Genomic DNA, 16,116 nt, shown 5'->3' on the forward strand with positions numbered 1-16,116 from the left:
AAGACAGATTTTCTTGAATAAAAACTCATAAAAATTCTTTTACTTTTTCTCTTTTTAGGATGACATTGTCTGTAAAACGATCAGGCATATTTACAGGCAGCATCTGTTTTTTATAGTTCGGAAGGAAAAGTATTTATCTTGTTTTTTTAATACTTGAAGATAGCCTATTCTTTTTTAACCAAAATGAAATTTTATTTAAGTTCTCTATTCATATTATTAAAAAGTTTAAATTTTCATGTGACTGAAACAAGTTTGCGTCGTTTGCAAAAATTATAGTCATTAAATCGGATGCTTTGTTAAAATCACTTTTACATATTATAAAAAGAAGTAGTCCAAGTATGGATCCTTATGGGACACCATATGTTATTTTAATTAATGTTTGAGGTTGAAAATTTTTGTTAAAAACAAATTGCTTTTAGTTGGAGAGATGACTTTTGAACCAACTTAGAGTTTTTCTTGTAATGCCACTCAAGTTTATCATGCAAAGTATTATGATCGACCGTGTCAAAAGCTTTTGACAAGTCAATGAAAATACCAAGTGTAAATTTTTGATCTTTAAAAGATTCGTTATTACAAAGTGTTAATTGAAAAATACCATGTTCAATTGAGCTGTTTTTTTAAAACCGAACTAATTTTCATAAAGGAGTTTATTGGTAATTAGGTACGTGCACACTCTGTTATACATTACTCTTTCTAATATTTTTGAAATAACTGGAAAAACAGAAATAGCCCAGTGGACTCAAGAACGTTTTGCGAATGTTTTTTAATGGTCCCGTTAAAAAGTTTTTTAATGGTTTTTTAAATGTCCATATGAAACGGTGACCGGACTTTTTTTAAAAAACACATTGTGAACGTTTTTTAAAGTTCCTACAAAAACGTTTTTTATTGGTTTTTTGAACGTTCATATGAAGCGGTAAACGGACGTTTTTCTGAAAACGTTATTATTTGGTTTTTATTAAGTCTAAATAAAACGTTGCACCGTTTTTACCATTTTTTTAAAAACCTTTTTTTTTAGGTATAAGTTATTTAAGTGAATAACTTATGTTATACAGAAATAAAATCTTTTTGCAAATGAAAACTTAAATCTAACAGCCTAGATCCGAATAAATAACTAAAAGTTTAAACATTTTGTGTTTAATTACAATTTAGGCATACAAAACATAATAAAGTAATTTTTATGCTATTCTATTTAGAACTCTCTTCAAACGATTACCTATCAACTTATCAACCGAATCGAATTATCCAATATGCGACACTAACGTTCCTAAAAATGAAAAAACTTTAGAAATCTTTCATGTATTTCACTAGCATGTAAAAAAATAAAATGTAAATAATAATAATAATAAGAAACAAGTTTTTGTTGTAAATTCAAAGCATTTTATTGAAGTTGCACCGAGTAGTAAACGCCTTAGGGATGAATAATATGTTAAAAAGAGTTGATCAGAGTGAGATAAAAGTACAAAAGGACAGATCTCCAGTGGAAAACAAAGAGCCTCAAAGTAGAAAATTACTAAACAAATGATAAGTATAATGTTGTAAAAATAAACAATAACAATAGACAATTACAATAAACAAAAGTCGAGATGCATAAGAGTCATTTCCTCTTGATCTATTAAATTGTTGTTAGTGTCAAGCGTAAGTGTAATGTGTAGACAGTGTCAATGATGGAGCAGAATTATTCGTTTTATAAGTAGTTATCATGTGGTCTGCATTATAAGGGTTAGGGTGGTAAACATACGTTATCGAGTTAAGTGTGTCATGGACGTCTCGATTACAGTATGGATTCGTGCCTTATGGTACAGTATGAACACAAGAAGACCTCCAACTTTTACCCAAGACAGGTATCCCAAAAGAAGTTCCACTCTGGGTATACACTAGGGTATCTCATCAAGGTATCCTATTGTGTTATCCCAAAAGGACTATTCTCAGAGTATCCTGTCAGGATGATTGTTACAGATTTCTGAATTGACACTGGGACCAGAGGACACTTCGTGGGGCTCAGTACAACTTGCATACAATTGTAAGTCCCTTTGTTGAAATGAGTGTCGATAAGTGCAGTGCTTTGTTGCAGTATCACGGGTGTCAGTGAAATTTGTGAACTGTTTTGAGTCCTATAGATGTGTATGTAATGTAGGCAGTAAATGCAGTTTACTTATGTGTGTCTACTGTAATAGAATGTCTCGATGGTATGAGCTGTTAGTATGAAATTGGTTGAAAGTCATTAAAACTGGTGTAACGTATTTTATGTAAGACGTATTTTACAGCAACATGTATTTTACAATAACAAACTATTGCAACTTAATAATCTAGAAAATTTGAATTGAATTACACCAACATATTAACCGTTACTTGTGTATATACTTAAGAAACTAATGATCTGTATATATATTTTACAACTCATAATCTAGGGTTATATAGAATTTTGTATTTTGTATAAGTTATAGGAATAACTGTGAATATGTCATGTGACTGTAATGAAACCCGGAGTATCTGAAGTGGAGTAGAGTTATTTGTTTTCTAAAACAGTTAGCAGGTAGCCTCTAGTCGATTGAACAGTCTGTATGTATAGCATGGCTGACTTTGTATCGTATACATTGAGTATTTATTAATAAAAATATATTATAAAGAATAATTATAGAAGAAAATCAAAATAAATTAAAAAAGAGAAAAGTAAAGTGTTAATGTAGGATGTGAGGTGTATGTGCATAAGCATGTGTTTGTTGATGTTGTAGGTTATCTTCTTTGTAGGTTGCGTTAGGTGAATAAGTTTCCCTGGCGTCCATGTGGTAGTCAGGAAAATAGTTGTTGCTCCGCAGTCAACGCGAAAAATAAATTTTTGTTGTAAATGCAAAGCATTTTAGTGAAGCTGCACCGAGCAGTGAACGCCTTAGGGGTGAATAATAAGTTAAAAGAGTTGAGCAGAGTAAGATAAAAGTACAAAAGGACAGATGTCCAGTGGAAAACAAAGAGCCTCAAAGTAGAAAATTACTAAAAAAATATCAGGTATAATGTTGTAAAAATAAACAATAACAATAAACAATAGCCGAGATACATAAGAGTCATTTACTGTTGTTTTACTAAATTGTTGTTAGTGTCAAGCGTAAGTGTAATGTGTAGATAGTATCAGTGATGGAGTAGAATTATTTGTTTTATAAGTAGTTATCATGTGGTCTGTATTATTAGGGTGGTAAACATACATTATCGAGTTAAGTGTGTAATGGATATCTCGAGTACAGTATGGATTTGTGCCTTATGGTACAGTATAAACACACGAAGACCTCTGACTTTTGGCCGAGACAGGCATCCCAAAAGAAGTTCCGCTCTGGGTATACACCAGGGTATCTCTGCAAGGTATCCCATTTTGTTACCCCAAAAGGAGTATTCTCAGAGTATTCTGTTAGGACGATTGCCACAGACTTTTGAATTGACACTGGGACCAGAGGACACTTCGTGGGGCTCAATACAACTTGCATACAATTGTAAGTCACTTTGTTGACATGAGTGTCAATAAGTGCAGTGTTTTGTTGCAGTATAACGAGAGTCAATAAGAGTTGTGAATTGTTTTGAGTCTTGTAGATGCGTATGCAATGTAGACAGTCAATGCTGTGTATTTGTGTGTCTCTACTGTAATAAAATGTCTTGATGGAATGAGTTTTAAGTATAAAATTCGTTGAAAGTCATTAAAACTGTTGTAACGTAAGTTAGACATGAATACTAGAAGTCCAATAACATGTATTTTAAAATAACAGTCTGTTGCAACTAGATAATCTGGAAAGTTCAAACAGAATTACATTAATATAGTAACACAAACTCTTATATATCTATTATATAACTAATAATCTATATAAATATATATATATTTTACAACTAATAATCTAAGATTATATGGAATTATGTATAAGTTATAAGAGTAACTGTGAAAATGTCATGTGAATGTAGTGTTAATAGGAGTATCTGAAGTGGAGAAGATTATTCGTTTTATACAAAAGGTAGCAGGTAGCCTCTTGTCAGTTAAACAAATTGTATGTATAGTATGGTTGAGATAGTGTTTACTTATATTCATGGTGACTTGTGTCTTTAGTATTAGTTTTTAGTATCAAAACAATATTAGTGGTTAGAAGCTGGTTATCAAAATTAAGTTATTTGGTATCTAGTAATAATGTGAATTATGTGTTTTTTTATTCCTCATTAGCTTAAAAACTCTTTATTAGTCATTGTTTATTAGTGTATGTCACAGAGTTGGAGTAGAATTATTCGTTTTTTAAATAGTTATCAAATGGTGTATGTAACAGAGCTCAAGTACAATTTTTGGAGTGGAATGGTTTGTTTTATATATAGTTAGTGTGGTGTGGCTTGAGTTATAGGTATAATAAATATATATAGTAAAAGGATGCAGTGACTATAAAAACATTATTTGATGTTGTACCTTTAGTGTATTTGACAGTAATTATGTATTAAATATCATGTTTATTTATAGTTACATTAGACATATTATGTATAGCCTGATATGCACAAGCACATTATGTAGTTCTGGACACCTAATGTGAAATTAGGTAGTACTGGGCAGTGGTTATGCATTTTGGCTATACACATACACCCACTAAATGTATATATATATATATATATATATATATATATATATATATATATATATATATATATATATATATATATATATATATATATATATATATATATATACATAACCTTATACATATATATACACCCACAAACATACATACATATATATAAAAATAGGTATGCATCTGTCTTCAAATATATACATAAATACATACATATGCACAAACACCCACTGATAAAAGATAGTTACGTATATATTCATACAAACACATGAGTATATATGTGCTCACGCATGTGTGTGCACACACACATACCCTATGGACATACATATATATTCCAAGACATCCATAAATTATTTATATGTATTATATACATTACACTGGCTATTTCACATGTTTATTGTTTTAAATAGGTGTTAGACTAATGTTTTAATGACCCAATTTGGGTTAAGTATAACTCTATAGGTATAAATCAGCAAATATAAATTCTAGAAATATTAGTATAAATCTTAGAATGACAAGCATCAGTGTATAGAGTGGTATATGCTTAAAATATAGGTGTTTTATTATCCAATTATCCATGTAGTGTCAAGATGACATTCTCATCAGGACCATTAATTGTCATCAGGGAGTTTCGAAGGTATGGCGCCTGACCAATTGTCGACACCCTGCGGACACTACTTTGCTAAAAACGAGCACGTGCTCAAAATTTGAAATATACTAGTGCTTTGTGATGGGATGGTTAGTCTTAGACTTAGTTTGTTCTCTTCTTGGTCAACTTTGACGAGGGCCTTTGTGTATCTACTTGTAAATGTCAATGTAGGCATTCACATAGATATCATATGACATTTATGGATGTACCATAGACACGCAACACAAATTGATAGTCATTTTGGTACATATTTATAAATTATAACTGTATATTTAAAAACCTTAGTAAAATGAGAAAAAACAAAGACATAAGTCCCCTTACATGTAAATATTATTACATATAAATTGTCTACAAATATAATTGCGAATTGAATAAAAGAGAGTTAAGTAATAAAAACATGTGTGCTTACCATTTTGAAAGTAAATATCATCTTTGCGACAAGGATGTAATTGTGACGAGGATGTAAAATGTGTTCTTGATGATGAATATCAGCTTGTCGTTGTTATAAAAGTTAAATTTAGAATTATAAATAATCAGTGGTATACAGGGAATGTTTAAATGTTTAAAGATTGATCGGAATCTTAATCCGTGATTGATAGGAATCTTAATCCATAGTATGTAAAATTTCACACAGTATAAAAAAGGAATAATATAAACCACATACACGCCACATTGAAATCTTTGAACCACTTTATTCATGCATCTTATATTTCCTTAGTTCTTTAGCCAAGATTTAGGTTACCCATATTTATATTTGTCATTCATTAGAAGGTGAAATAATTAATTTTCTATTTTTTTAAATTAATAATTTTATTAAATAACTAATTATTTTAAAATCTATGATTGTTACTAATGAACAAAGTCTTCTATTTAAGCTGAAAAAACATCATTGCTCAATATTATGTATACAAATTTATTTCTACTAAGACTTCTAGTTGTAAAAATAATGTAAAGCAAATGCTAGCTGGAATAGAAATATTCTAGATAGAGCTTTATATATTCATCAAAAGATTTATATAGAAAAAGTTTTTAATCTAAACTTACTTTATTTTAGGTTATGATAATTTCATTGTATCTTTAGTTGCATCTTTGCTACTCAAAATTGAGAATGGTAGTGTAACTTTTTCAGAATATTTAAAAAAAATTTTAAATGCATAAAAAAAAGTAATTATAAACAGAATCCATATATATATATATATATATATATATATATATATATATATATATATATATATATATATATATATATATATATATATATATATATATATATATATATATATATATATATATATATATATATATATATATATATATATATATATATATATATATATATATATTATACATATACAGTATTGGACAAAACATTTGCAACCAACATCGAACAATGCTAAAAAGTGTTCCTAGTTTTACATGTCTTAAAAACGAAACGAACTATACTACAACAGCAAACAGTTTAGGAGTCTGGAGTCATAGCATGCCATGACATGAGCAATCAGCTGACAGGTGACAGCACACAGGCAGAATATCGTTGACAAGTGCCATTATTCAGCGGACAAAACAAGTGCAACTTTTTTGGTTTGTTTCATTTTCTTAAGTCTGGTCCGTGTCAACGTCACGGAAGTTTTTTAATAATTAAAGGCAGTATCCAGAAGTTTCCAGAAGAAGCATCTGGAAGCATCCAGTAGCATCCAGAAATATCCAGATACATTCAGAAGCATCCAGACACATCCAGAAGCTTCCAGAAGCATCGAAAAGAAGCATCTAGAATCTTCCAGAACAGTTTCACACAGGTTCATTTTACTATATAAGAGACATGTAAATCGACATGTAATTCAGTCAGTATAAGGAAGTCAATCAGTCAGTATTATCAAGACAGTTTATCGAAGTGAGTTTTATCAAAGTGTTTTATCGAAGAACATCAATACAAGAAGTGAAATACAACAAGTGTTTTATTACATCTATACAGTTCACATCCAACCAAGACGTTGTGTTCCACAGAGCATTATTGTGTCATCACAAGGTAAATGTAACACGGTAAGCCTTGAGAAGCGTGATTATTTATTTTTATTATTTTTATGACTTCAAGTGCAAAAATGGCTCCCGACAGTCTTGGATTGGAACTAAGAAAGAAAAATATTGGCGATTATCTAAGTAGAATAAGATAAATATCGCGTGAAAAAATGGACTGTATCAAGACTATGTTCCAAATATCGTTCTATAGGGAAGTTGGCAGCAGATAAGGAAGACCGCGTTCCACCACTTCTAGAGAGGATTCTATGATCGTCAGATCCGTCAAGAAGGATCCCTGGATATCATCAGTCGAGATACAAAAGCAATTAGAGCTGCCTGTATCGGACCGAACAATCGGTCAACGTGCTGTTGAAGCCGGATTGTTTTCTCAACGCCCTGCAAAGAAACTACTGATTTCACTAAAAAACCAGAAAAAAAGACTCCTGTTTGCTACATCTCATATTGACTGGAAGGTGCAGAAATGGCGAACTGCCCTGATTAGTGTTGAATCAAAGTTCAACATTATTGGGAGCGATGGCATTTACCGTGTACGTCGACCGGCCGTAAAACGCCTCAATTTACATTACTGCCTAAGACTGTGAAGTATGGTGGAGGCAATGTAATGGTCTAGGGGTGTTTATCTGCTAACGGTTTAGGTCCACTACATCAAAACGATGTAATAATGGACCGTTTCATGTATAAAAATATTCTGAAAGATGTTATGTTACCTCATGCTGAATTGAATATGCCAATAAAATGAGTTTTTCAGCAAGACAATGATCTGAAACACACTGCAAAAGTAGTCAAGCAGTGGTTTTAAGACAACCACCTATCGGTGATGGATTGGCCGCCTCAATCTCCGGATCTCAATCCTATCGAGAATCTGTGGGAGATCGTCAACCGCAGAATTAATCGTAAAGGTGTAAAAAGGATCAACTGTTTGAACAAATCCAAAAGGCCTGGGCAGCGATTCCACAAATTTTCATTGATCACCTGATCGAATCTATGCCTCGAAGATACAAGGCTGTGATCGACAACGAATGGATTCGCCACGAAATATTGACAGCGAAATACAACTTGGTCAACATTTTCTCAAGTTGCTCTTGTTTTTTCCAGAAGAAAATCAATTTTTTTTAATACTTTTGATTAATTTAATAATTTTCGTGTACAAAAAACGATTTTTGTGATGAATAAAACTTGAAGAACTTTGTCTCTAAACAGTTACATAGTTATTTCTCTAAACTGAAAAAATGCAGCACTTTTATATAAAGAAACTAAATTAGCATTATTTGGTTGCACTCGTTTTGTCCGATACTGTATGTTAGGTATGTAGAATTACGCGTTTTTCAAAACCGATATTTGTGCTAAAATTCTGTGCCTCGTTTTTTTAAGTTTGCTTTTCGCTATCGAGGGAGAAACGTATTTTGAGGTTTTTTATTTAGAGTTATATATTAGTATAGATATTTTTTAAAAACTAGAGAATTAAACTTTATAAATTTGTAACTTTTGATTACAATAAAAACTTTTTAAAATAGATTTTTAAATGACAAAAACTTAGTTATACTTTGTGCATTCAGTAAATGTTGAAGAAATGCTTGTTTTTTTTGCAATACTATTCTCGATGTTAAGTTTATACAATTTCTTTGCACCTGCCAAATTTCATTGATTTATTTCATGCAGCACATACTCTATTTTGTTAGCACTTTTGGTACTTAAATTTTTATTTTCCGCTTTTATTTTGAGACATGAAGAGGGGGAGGGGCGGATGAAGAGGAACTTCAATCTGCTTTTAAAATTATAATAAGTGGTTCAGATTTAACTGAAAATAAAAATGGAAAAATAAAAGTTTTTATGTTAATCAAACGTTCTCCTCAATAATCTTCTTATGGCAATCAAAGTAGTGGTAAAATCTTTTTAATAAATGATATTACCACTACTTTTTGTTGAATCATTCTAAATTCCAAATCTTTTATTTGAATCATACTTAATATGATTCAAAAAAATTACCATTTAATAAATGATAACTTATCTTAATCATATTAAGTATGATTCAAATAAATGATTAGCTAGTTTCACTTTTTATAAGTTTTTATGCTAAGTATTAAGACAGTTTAATTATAAAACTCTAATATTTTAATTACAGTTAAATTGTAGATAAAGCTCTTAAAATTAATAAAGAAGTATAGTTAACTTTATTATTAACACATAGTTTTTTTTAACTTAAAAAAGTTAATATTACTACAGAAATATGAAAGAAGACACTGTTAAAATGATCAAAAAACGTTACAATGCTTATCTATTATTTAGTTATGACTTTGGTTTTATATATTTAAACTTTAAAAGTTTATTTGATGCATTTCTTCATGATTGTATTTTAAAAAAAGAAAACATTATTATATGATTTCATTTCTTTTATAATTTGCTATTAATTAATAATTTTTTAATTAAAACAGTTAACTTGCAATTTTAAATAGTTCTTTAACCAATTTTTGTTTAACTTGTTTTTAATATGCAGTTAATAAGATTAAAAGTGGAATAATATTAAAAATTCAATAAAATATATTTTTTGCTCAGTCCAATCATATTACAATTTTAAAAAGCTTTATATCATATAATATTTGTCTAAAAGTATATAGACATATATAATATATTTATATTATATTAAATTTAATATACTATTTATAGTATATTATATTTATAATATATTATATATTTAACATATACTATAATGTATACTATATTATAATATAAATTAAATATATACTATAATATAATATATACTTAATACATACTATATTAATAATAATTAAGATATGATTCCGATACAGCAATGACATTCTTGCACAATAGCGGAGTAGGAAAACTTAAAACAACACAGAAAGGTTTTTACTATTTCTTATTGGACTAGAAAAGATAATGATTCTGAAGCTGTTCATTATTATATGAAAAATTTCCAGCTAGTTGCTGACACTGTATCCTGTGAGTTGATGTTTTTCTAATGTAAATATTTTAATGTAATTAAAATAATAAACTTTAATATAAAAACATCTTTTACCAAAACTCAAAATACTTCAAATAATGCTAAGTTTAATTATGGATGGTTCTCCTCTGAACTGAAAAAAAGTTTTAAAAACAAAACGTGTTTTATAATACTATTTTAAATAGTTTACATCTTAGCTTTTAGTTAATGATCAAGATATTAAATTCTATTAATGAAACTATATATTAAACATTGTTAAGAATAGACTCAACGTAAAAGTTCCCAATTATTTTTTGATAATTGGACATGCATTTTTATATCTTACTACATGAGTTTACCATTTTTTGACTATATATATATATATATATATATATATATATATATATATATATATATATATATATATATATATATATATATATATATATATATATATCCCTGCCAGCATTCTATATGGGACCTATATGGGTCCTTAATGCGCTTGTACATGGGCCCCACATGGGGTGCCCATCTGGGGCCCATGCAAAAGTGTCCGCGGGGCGCAGATGGGTCTGATATGGGGTGGGCGCAGATGGGCCCGATATGCCCCAGTGGGCAGCCTATGTAGGGCCCATATGTCGTCCCCAAACACTTCGCACGGGTCCCAGATGGGCAACCCAAGTGGGGCCTATATAGTTTTTTGAAAACTTTGTACGAATTTAGGATAGCTTATATAGCATAATAAATATCAAAATTTTATAATTATTACATTAGATTGTGATAGTCATTAAGTAACAAGTTTATTTAACAAGATCACATTGCATATACGTATGTATACAGCTATAGCCACCATAGGAAAATAAGCATCATATTAGTAATACCAGGTGATACATAATGCTTACAGACAGAACAAGTCATTAAAGTTAGCTGCATGTTATAACAATATATATGCAGGTAATACAATTGCAGAAACAAAACTTGTGTTGTACTGTTACATTTTGAAATAAAGCATTTATAGTGGGAAAACAGTAAATAATTTGACTAAATAGTTTTTTTATTCATTTACTCAACCAAGTTTGCTTCATATAAACATTATATTATAGCTAGATTATACAGAAGATCCAAAAATATGACATGTATCCTAAAAATAAAACTGGGTAATCACACGAGTACATAGAAAAATTTTGACCCTTTTAATTAAACACACATTTTAAAGTTTTTTATTACTCAATGATGGCATTGTGGATACTTCTCGATGACATTACAAAGTTACTGAAAGCAAGATAAAACTGTAATTATGTACAATGCAGCAAATACATCAAAGCACCATAAATAATGAAATAAGACTGCAAGTTTAATAGAAAGCCTAATATTTGTTCACTAAATAGTAAACTCAAAAAACTCGAATGCATTTAGCACCACAATATACTAAATCAAGTTTGCATCATATATAACAATATATTACAGCTAGATTATGCATAAAATCCAGAAATATTACAACTAACAAGTACTCTAAAAACAAAAGTTGTTAATTACACGAGTACATAAAAAATGTTTTACTATTGACTTTGTTTATGAATTTACAGAATGAAACACATACCCTTATATATAATATTTTACAGCTCAATAATGGCATCGTGGATACTTCTCGATGACTTTATAAAGTTATTAAAAACATGATAAAACTATAATTATGTACAATGCAGCAAGTACATTGAAGCACCAAAAATAATGAAATAAGACTGTATATTTAAAGTAACAGTCCAGCCAATTTCAAGTTGATGTATTTTATAGTGTTCGCTTTAATAAGCATTATTGGTAACTCATTTTTTGTTTATTAACTGCTCGTAAGTGAAAAAATGTATTTTTCTAACGTAAAATCTAATTAATATTCTGGTTTAGTGACGTCACTAAACCAGAATATCAAGTATAGGACAGCGTAAATGCTTTGCTATGCAACATGCATAGGTCCGTTTTCGTCTTTGCACGTGTTATTGACATCACAGCTCGGAATACTAGCTATTGTTGTGCACTCGTTGGCTACAGATTTATTTATAATTTGCAATTTTCAGCAAAGCAGTTCCTTAAAAATATAACTTTAGAAAAAACAAATAACAGATAATTAAAATAATTTTATAGACAAAATTCTAATAGAATGACACTCAACTTAAAATTGGCTGGACTGTCACTTTAATGCTCAATACAATTTGTATCTATTACTCGTAAAGAAAGCATAATAATCGTTCATAATGAACATTGACCAATAAAACGAAAAAATAGTATATATCTGCATGTGCACGTAATAAGATCAAGTGCTAATCTGCATCAACACTATTTATTTTCTTTTGTTTTTCTCTCTTATCTCTTTCTGTGCGACCACCGTCCCGGTCTCTGGCACCTCCCAACCATTTTCCCACTTGTTGTTCAACATCTTTTTGGTTACAGTCCCTTGTGCAAGCACTTTTCTTGATGGCTTCTAACATTAATAATAAAACAAATAATTAAAGTGTAAACAGCAAAAATTAGTAATAAATTGAAAATATTACATTCATATTCAACAACCAAATAATAAAAATAAATTATTATTTTTATTATTTTGTTGTTGAACATGAATGTAATATTTTCATTTTATTATATGAATATTAACTTTGGCAATTATTATATATTTAAAGTGTAAAATAAGTATTCAAATTCTGACATTTAACTGATAATCTAATTCAATAACAAAGCTAAAGAATGTAACATCAGTTAGAAGCAAGTATAACTACATTGATGTATCAAAACCCCAACTCACTGTAAATGACGGTGAAAATTTCTGATGTGCTGAACGATCTTTTGCCTTTAGTTCCCTGCATGTTAAACAAGATAGCCAAGTTTTTTACCATGAGGAATTTCATAATCCTTTTTGTTGTTTCCCAAATACCACGCCCACCCAAATCACTCAAATAGCCAATCTATGCACAATATGAAATATATTGGACAATATTTTTAATGTAAAAAAAAACAAACAAATTTTTAATTATAAACAAAGTCTCCATAACTAGCGATAACTGTAAAACATTTTTTTAATACATTGGATGGACAAATTTTAATATTAACTATATTCAGAATTAATTTAATGCAAAAATTTCAAGCATTTTTTTATAATATTAAAAAAAAAATTTCCTTATTTACTAATGCATTAGCAAAGTCATTATTTTTCAGCCGTTCTTCTATTTATTGAAAGTTATCCATTGATTGCGTTAGAAAGACTACATCATCGGGAAGCTCTGTCTTATCTGCACTCTTGTTGTAATGTTGCAGCAATATTTGCAGCATTTTGGTCTGAATGCGTTGAGTCTCCTGAATTTCCTTTTGAGTTTGCTTCATCTCCTCCATTGACGTTAAAATTCGTAATATTAAGGAGTCAGTAGTTGCCGATTTTGCTGCTATATTTGAAAAAGAAGCATAATAGTAATCAATTTGTAAATTTTGTCTTACATATAGATACACTGCTAAATGGAAAAACAAAACAAAAACTTAAATGCTAAAATTGAACAATGTTCTGACGCTTCTAAGTCAGTATATTTTTTTGGTGCCCCGCCGGTGTAGTTTGGTTTGATAGTAGTGGGGATGTTTGGTCTGCATGAACTATTCTTCGCAATACATCAGCAGACGCTGTTCATAAACAATAATATTATATAATCAAAACTATGCATCTCGACATTAAAGTTGTATGCCATGACAATTACTTTTTTAGGCATTAGTAAAAATAAAATGTAATCGAAACCGTAAAATAAACATGCACTTAACATGTTTACTTTGCTGCGATAAAACTGATTCCTCTGATTCAGCTTGTTTATTTGCATTTTCTGAAACTGTGTCTCCTACTTCAGTTCGGTCATTTTTATTCTCTGAACGTGTGTCCATTGCAATGCATCCTAAAAAATATACTAACTTTCACTAACAATATAACTAATTAACTAATGCATATAACGGCTGTTATCAAATTGTAAACAATTATTTCATAAATGGTAACACAGGTAGTCTAGAAAATTTTAAATTTCAGTGAAGTAAAACTTTTTAAGTGTTAGATTAATGTAATGTAATTTAACACAGAAATAATTATTTCTTTTAGTGTCATCACCAGACCAGATCGATAATAACCATTTCAAAGTTTGGTTGTAAGTATTACCTTTTGGATGACCTTGAATTAAAAAGTAGTCGTTAAAAAAGCCATTATCTTGTTTTCGTTACCATATTACATCTTTTTTGCATATTCAATAATATGTGTGTTTATATATATATATATATATATATATATATATATATATATATATATATATATATATATAAATCAATTTAGTTTAGACTCTGAATTTATCATTGTTTGCTGTGTAATATATTACTTCAATTAGTTAAATTGTAAATTTTATGTGAAATACATCACAATATTTCTTTTATATAAAATATGAATGCAGAAATGTACCTTTTACGTCTTTTACCATCTTCTTCTCGATCTGTCTGCAAATCATCTTTCTTTTTCAGCACATCGACGAAGTATTTGGCTAAAAGGATTTTGGGGGCGTCTAACCAGTTTTTTCAATTGCCCTAAATAATTTTCAAAAGGAAATGCTGCCACATTATCCAAACTGCCATACTTCCTACAGTCATTTGCTACATGAATAATTGAATGTAAATTATATACAAGCTCATGCGACCCATATATAATTTCAAAGTTTTTCACAAAAGTTATTAGCAGGTTTTCAACATAATCAGAAAACTTATTACACGACTTTGGATTAAGTAAAAATGTCATAGACACGCTTAACAGTAAGAAATTACGATAAACATTATCAGAAACCAACTTAAATAAAATAGTAGGTCCAGTATTTAATAAAAATTGGCGCAACTCTGTTGCCTTCCATTGTTGGTACTCATACAGTGATCTTAGACGTCTCGCAATCTCTTTAGGAAAATATTATTTAAGTGATATAAGTTTTTCAGATATTTTATTAACTGTGTTAGCAGATAATCTATTTTTTAAATTGCCCTTGATCCATAAAGATATGATCCGCCTAACTATTCCCAAGCATACAAGGTGCATGTAATCAAGAGGACATTGTATAACAAGTCCTACTGGCAATTCAGTTAACGGTGAAAGTGCAATATGGTGATCTTCATCTTTTTGCATGATAAAGTCCGCATCAGTACGTTGTGTTGAATTTGTATCGGGAAACGTCATTCTATATTTCAAATGAACCCCTTCTTGTATACAGCGTTCACAGCCATTGTAACCGCAATGTCCTTTTATACATTTAATAAAAACTCTAGCTGGGGCGTCACAAATTGTTGCATTTATAAATATGTCATATCGTTTTCCACGGTATTCTAAACCTTCGGACAGAGACTTCATTTCTAAATAAAATCATTTAAATATTCCTCTACTGATGTTGGCTTTGTCTTGCGTGTATAAAGTCCAATATTAAAAACTTGCTTTTTAGGTAATTCATTTACATATCCGAGTATTAGCCAAAGTTGCGTATTTGAACTATGAAAGAGTGGAATGCCGTCAACATTTATATTTAAAGATAGTGCAGAAATGTCTGATAATGTCGATTCATTTAATTGCGATAATGCACTCAATAAGGCAGTTTTTACTCCAACATAATAGTATGATCCACCAGCTCTGGCGATGATATTAGAAACCTTCTTAGGTGTTTCCATCAAAGTGCGTTCATCTTTAGGAACATTTAAACTTAGAATATGCCATAGAGCTGTTTCTGCAGTAGTAGAAATATTATGTGTAACTACCCACGTAGCTATCTGATCTTACTAACTATCGTAGCTATCTAACTTTACAAACATTCTCTTCATCATCACTACTGCCTACGAACTTGTCAGAATATTCACTGAAACTGGATTCATTG

The 16,116-nt window shown here is 29.7% G+C and overlaps 1 protein-coding gene across 1 annotated transcript; it reads right to left on the bottom strand.

Moving 5' to 3' along the window:
- Positions 1 to 15,167: 15,167 nt before the first annotated feature.
- On the bottom strand, positions 15,168 to 15,602 carry LOC136078796 (uncharacterized). Its single transcript, XM_065794606.1, has one exon. It carries the CDS (start codon positions 15,600 to 15,602, stop codon positions 15,168 to 15,170), a length of 435 nt encoding a protein of 144 aa, XP_065650678.1.
- Positions 15,603 to 16,116: the final 514 nt, after the last annotated feature.

This window comes from Hydra vulgaris, chromosome 03, assembly GCF_038396675.1.
Source record: "Hydra vulgaris chromosome 03, alternate assembly HydraT2T_AEP".
Lineage (NCBI taxonomy): Eukaryota > Metazoa > Cnidaria > Hydrozoa > Anthoathecata > Hydridae > Hydra > Hydra vulgaris.

Excerpts from the sequence above, each read along its gene's own strand:
- LOC136078796 (XM_065794606.1), bottom strand. The coding sequence starts at position 15,602 with ATGAAGTCTCTGTCCGAAGGTTTAGAATACCGTGGAAAACGATATGAC.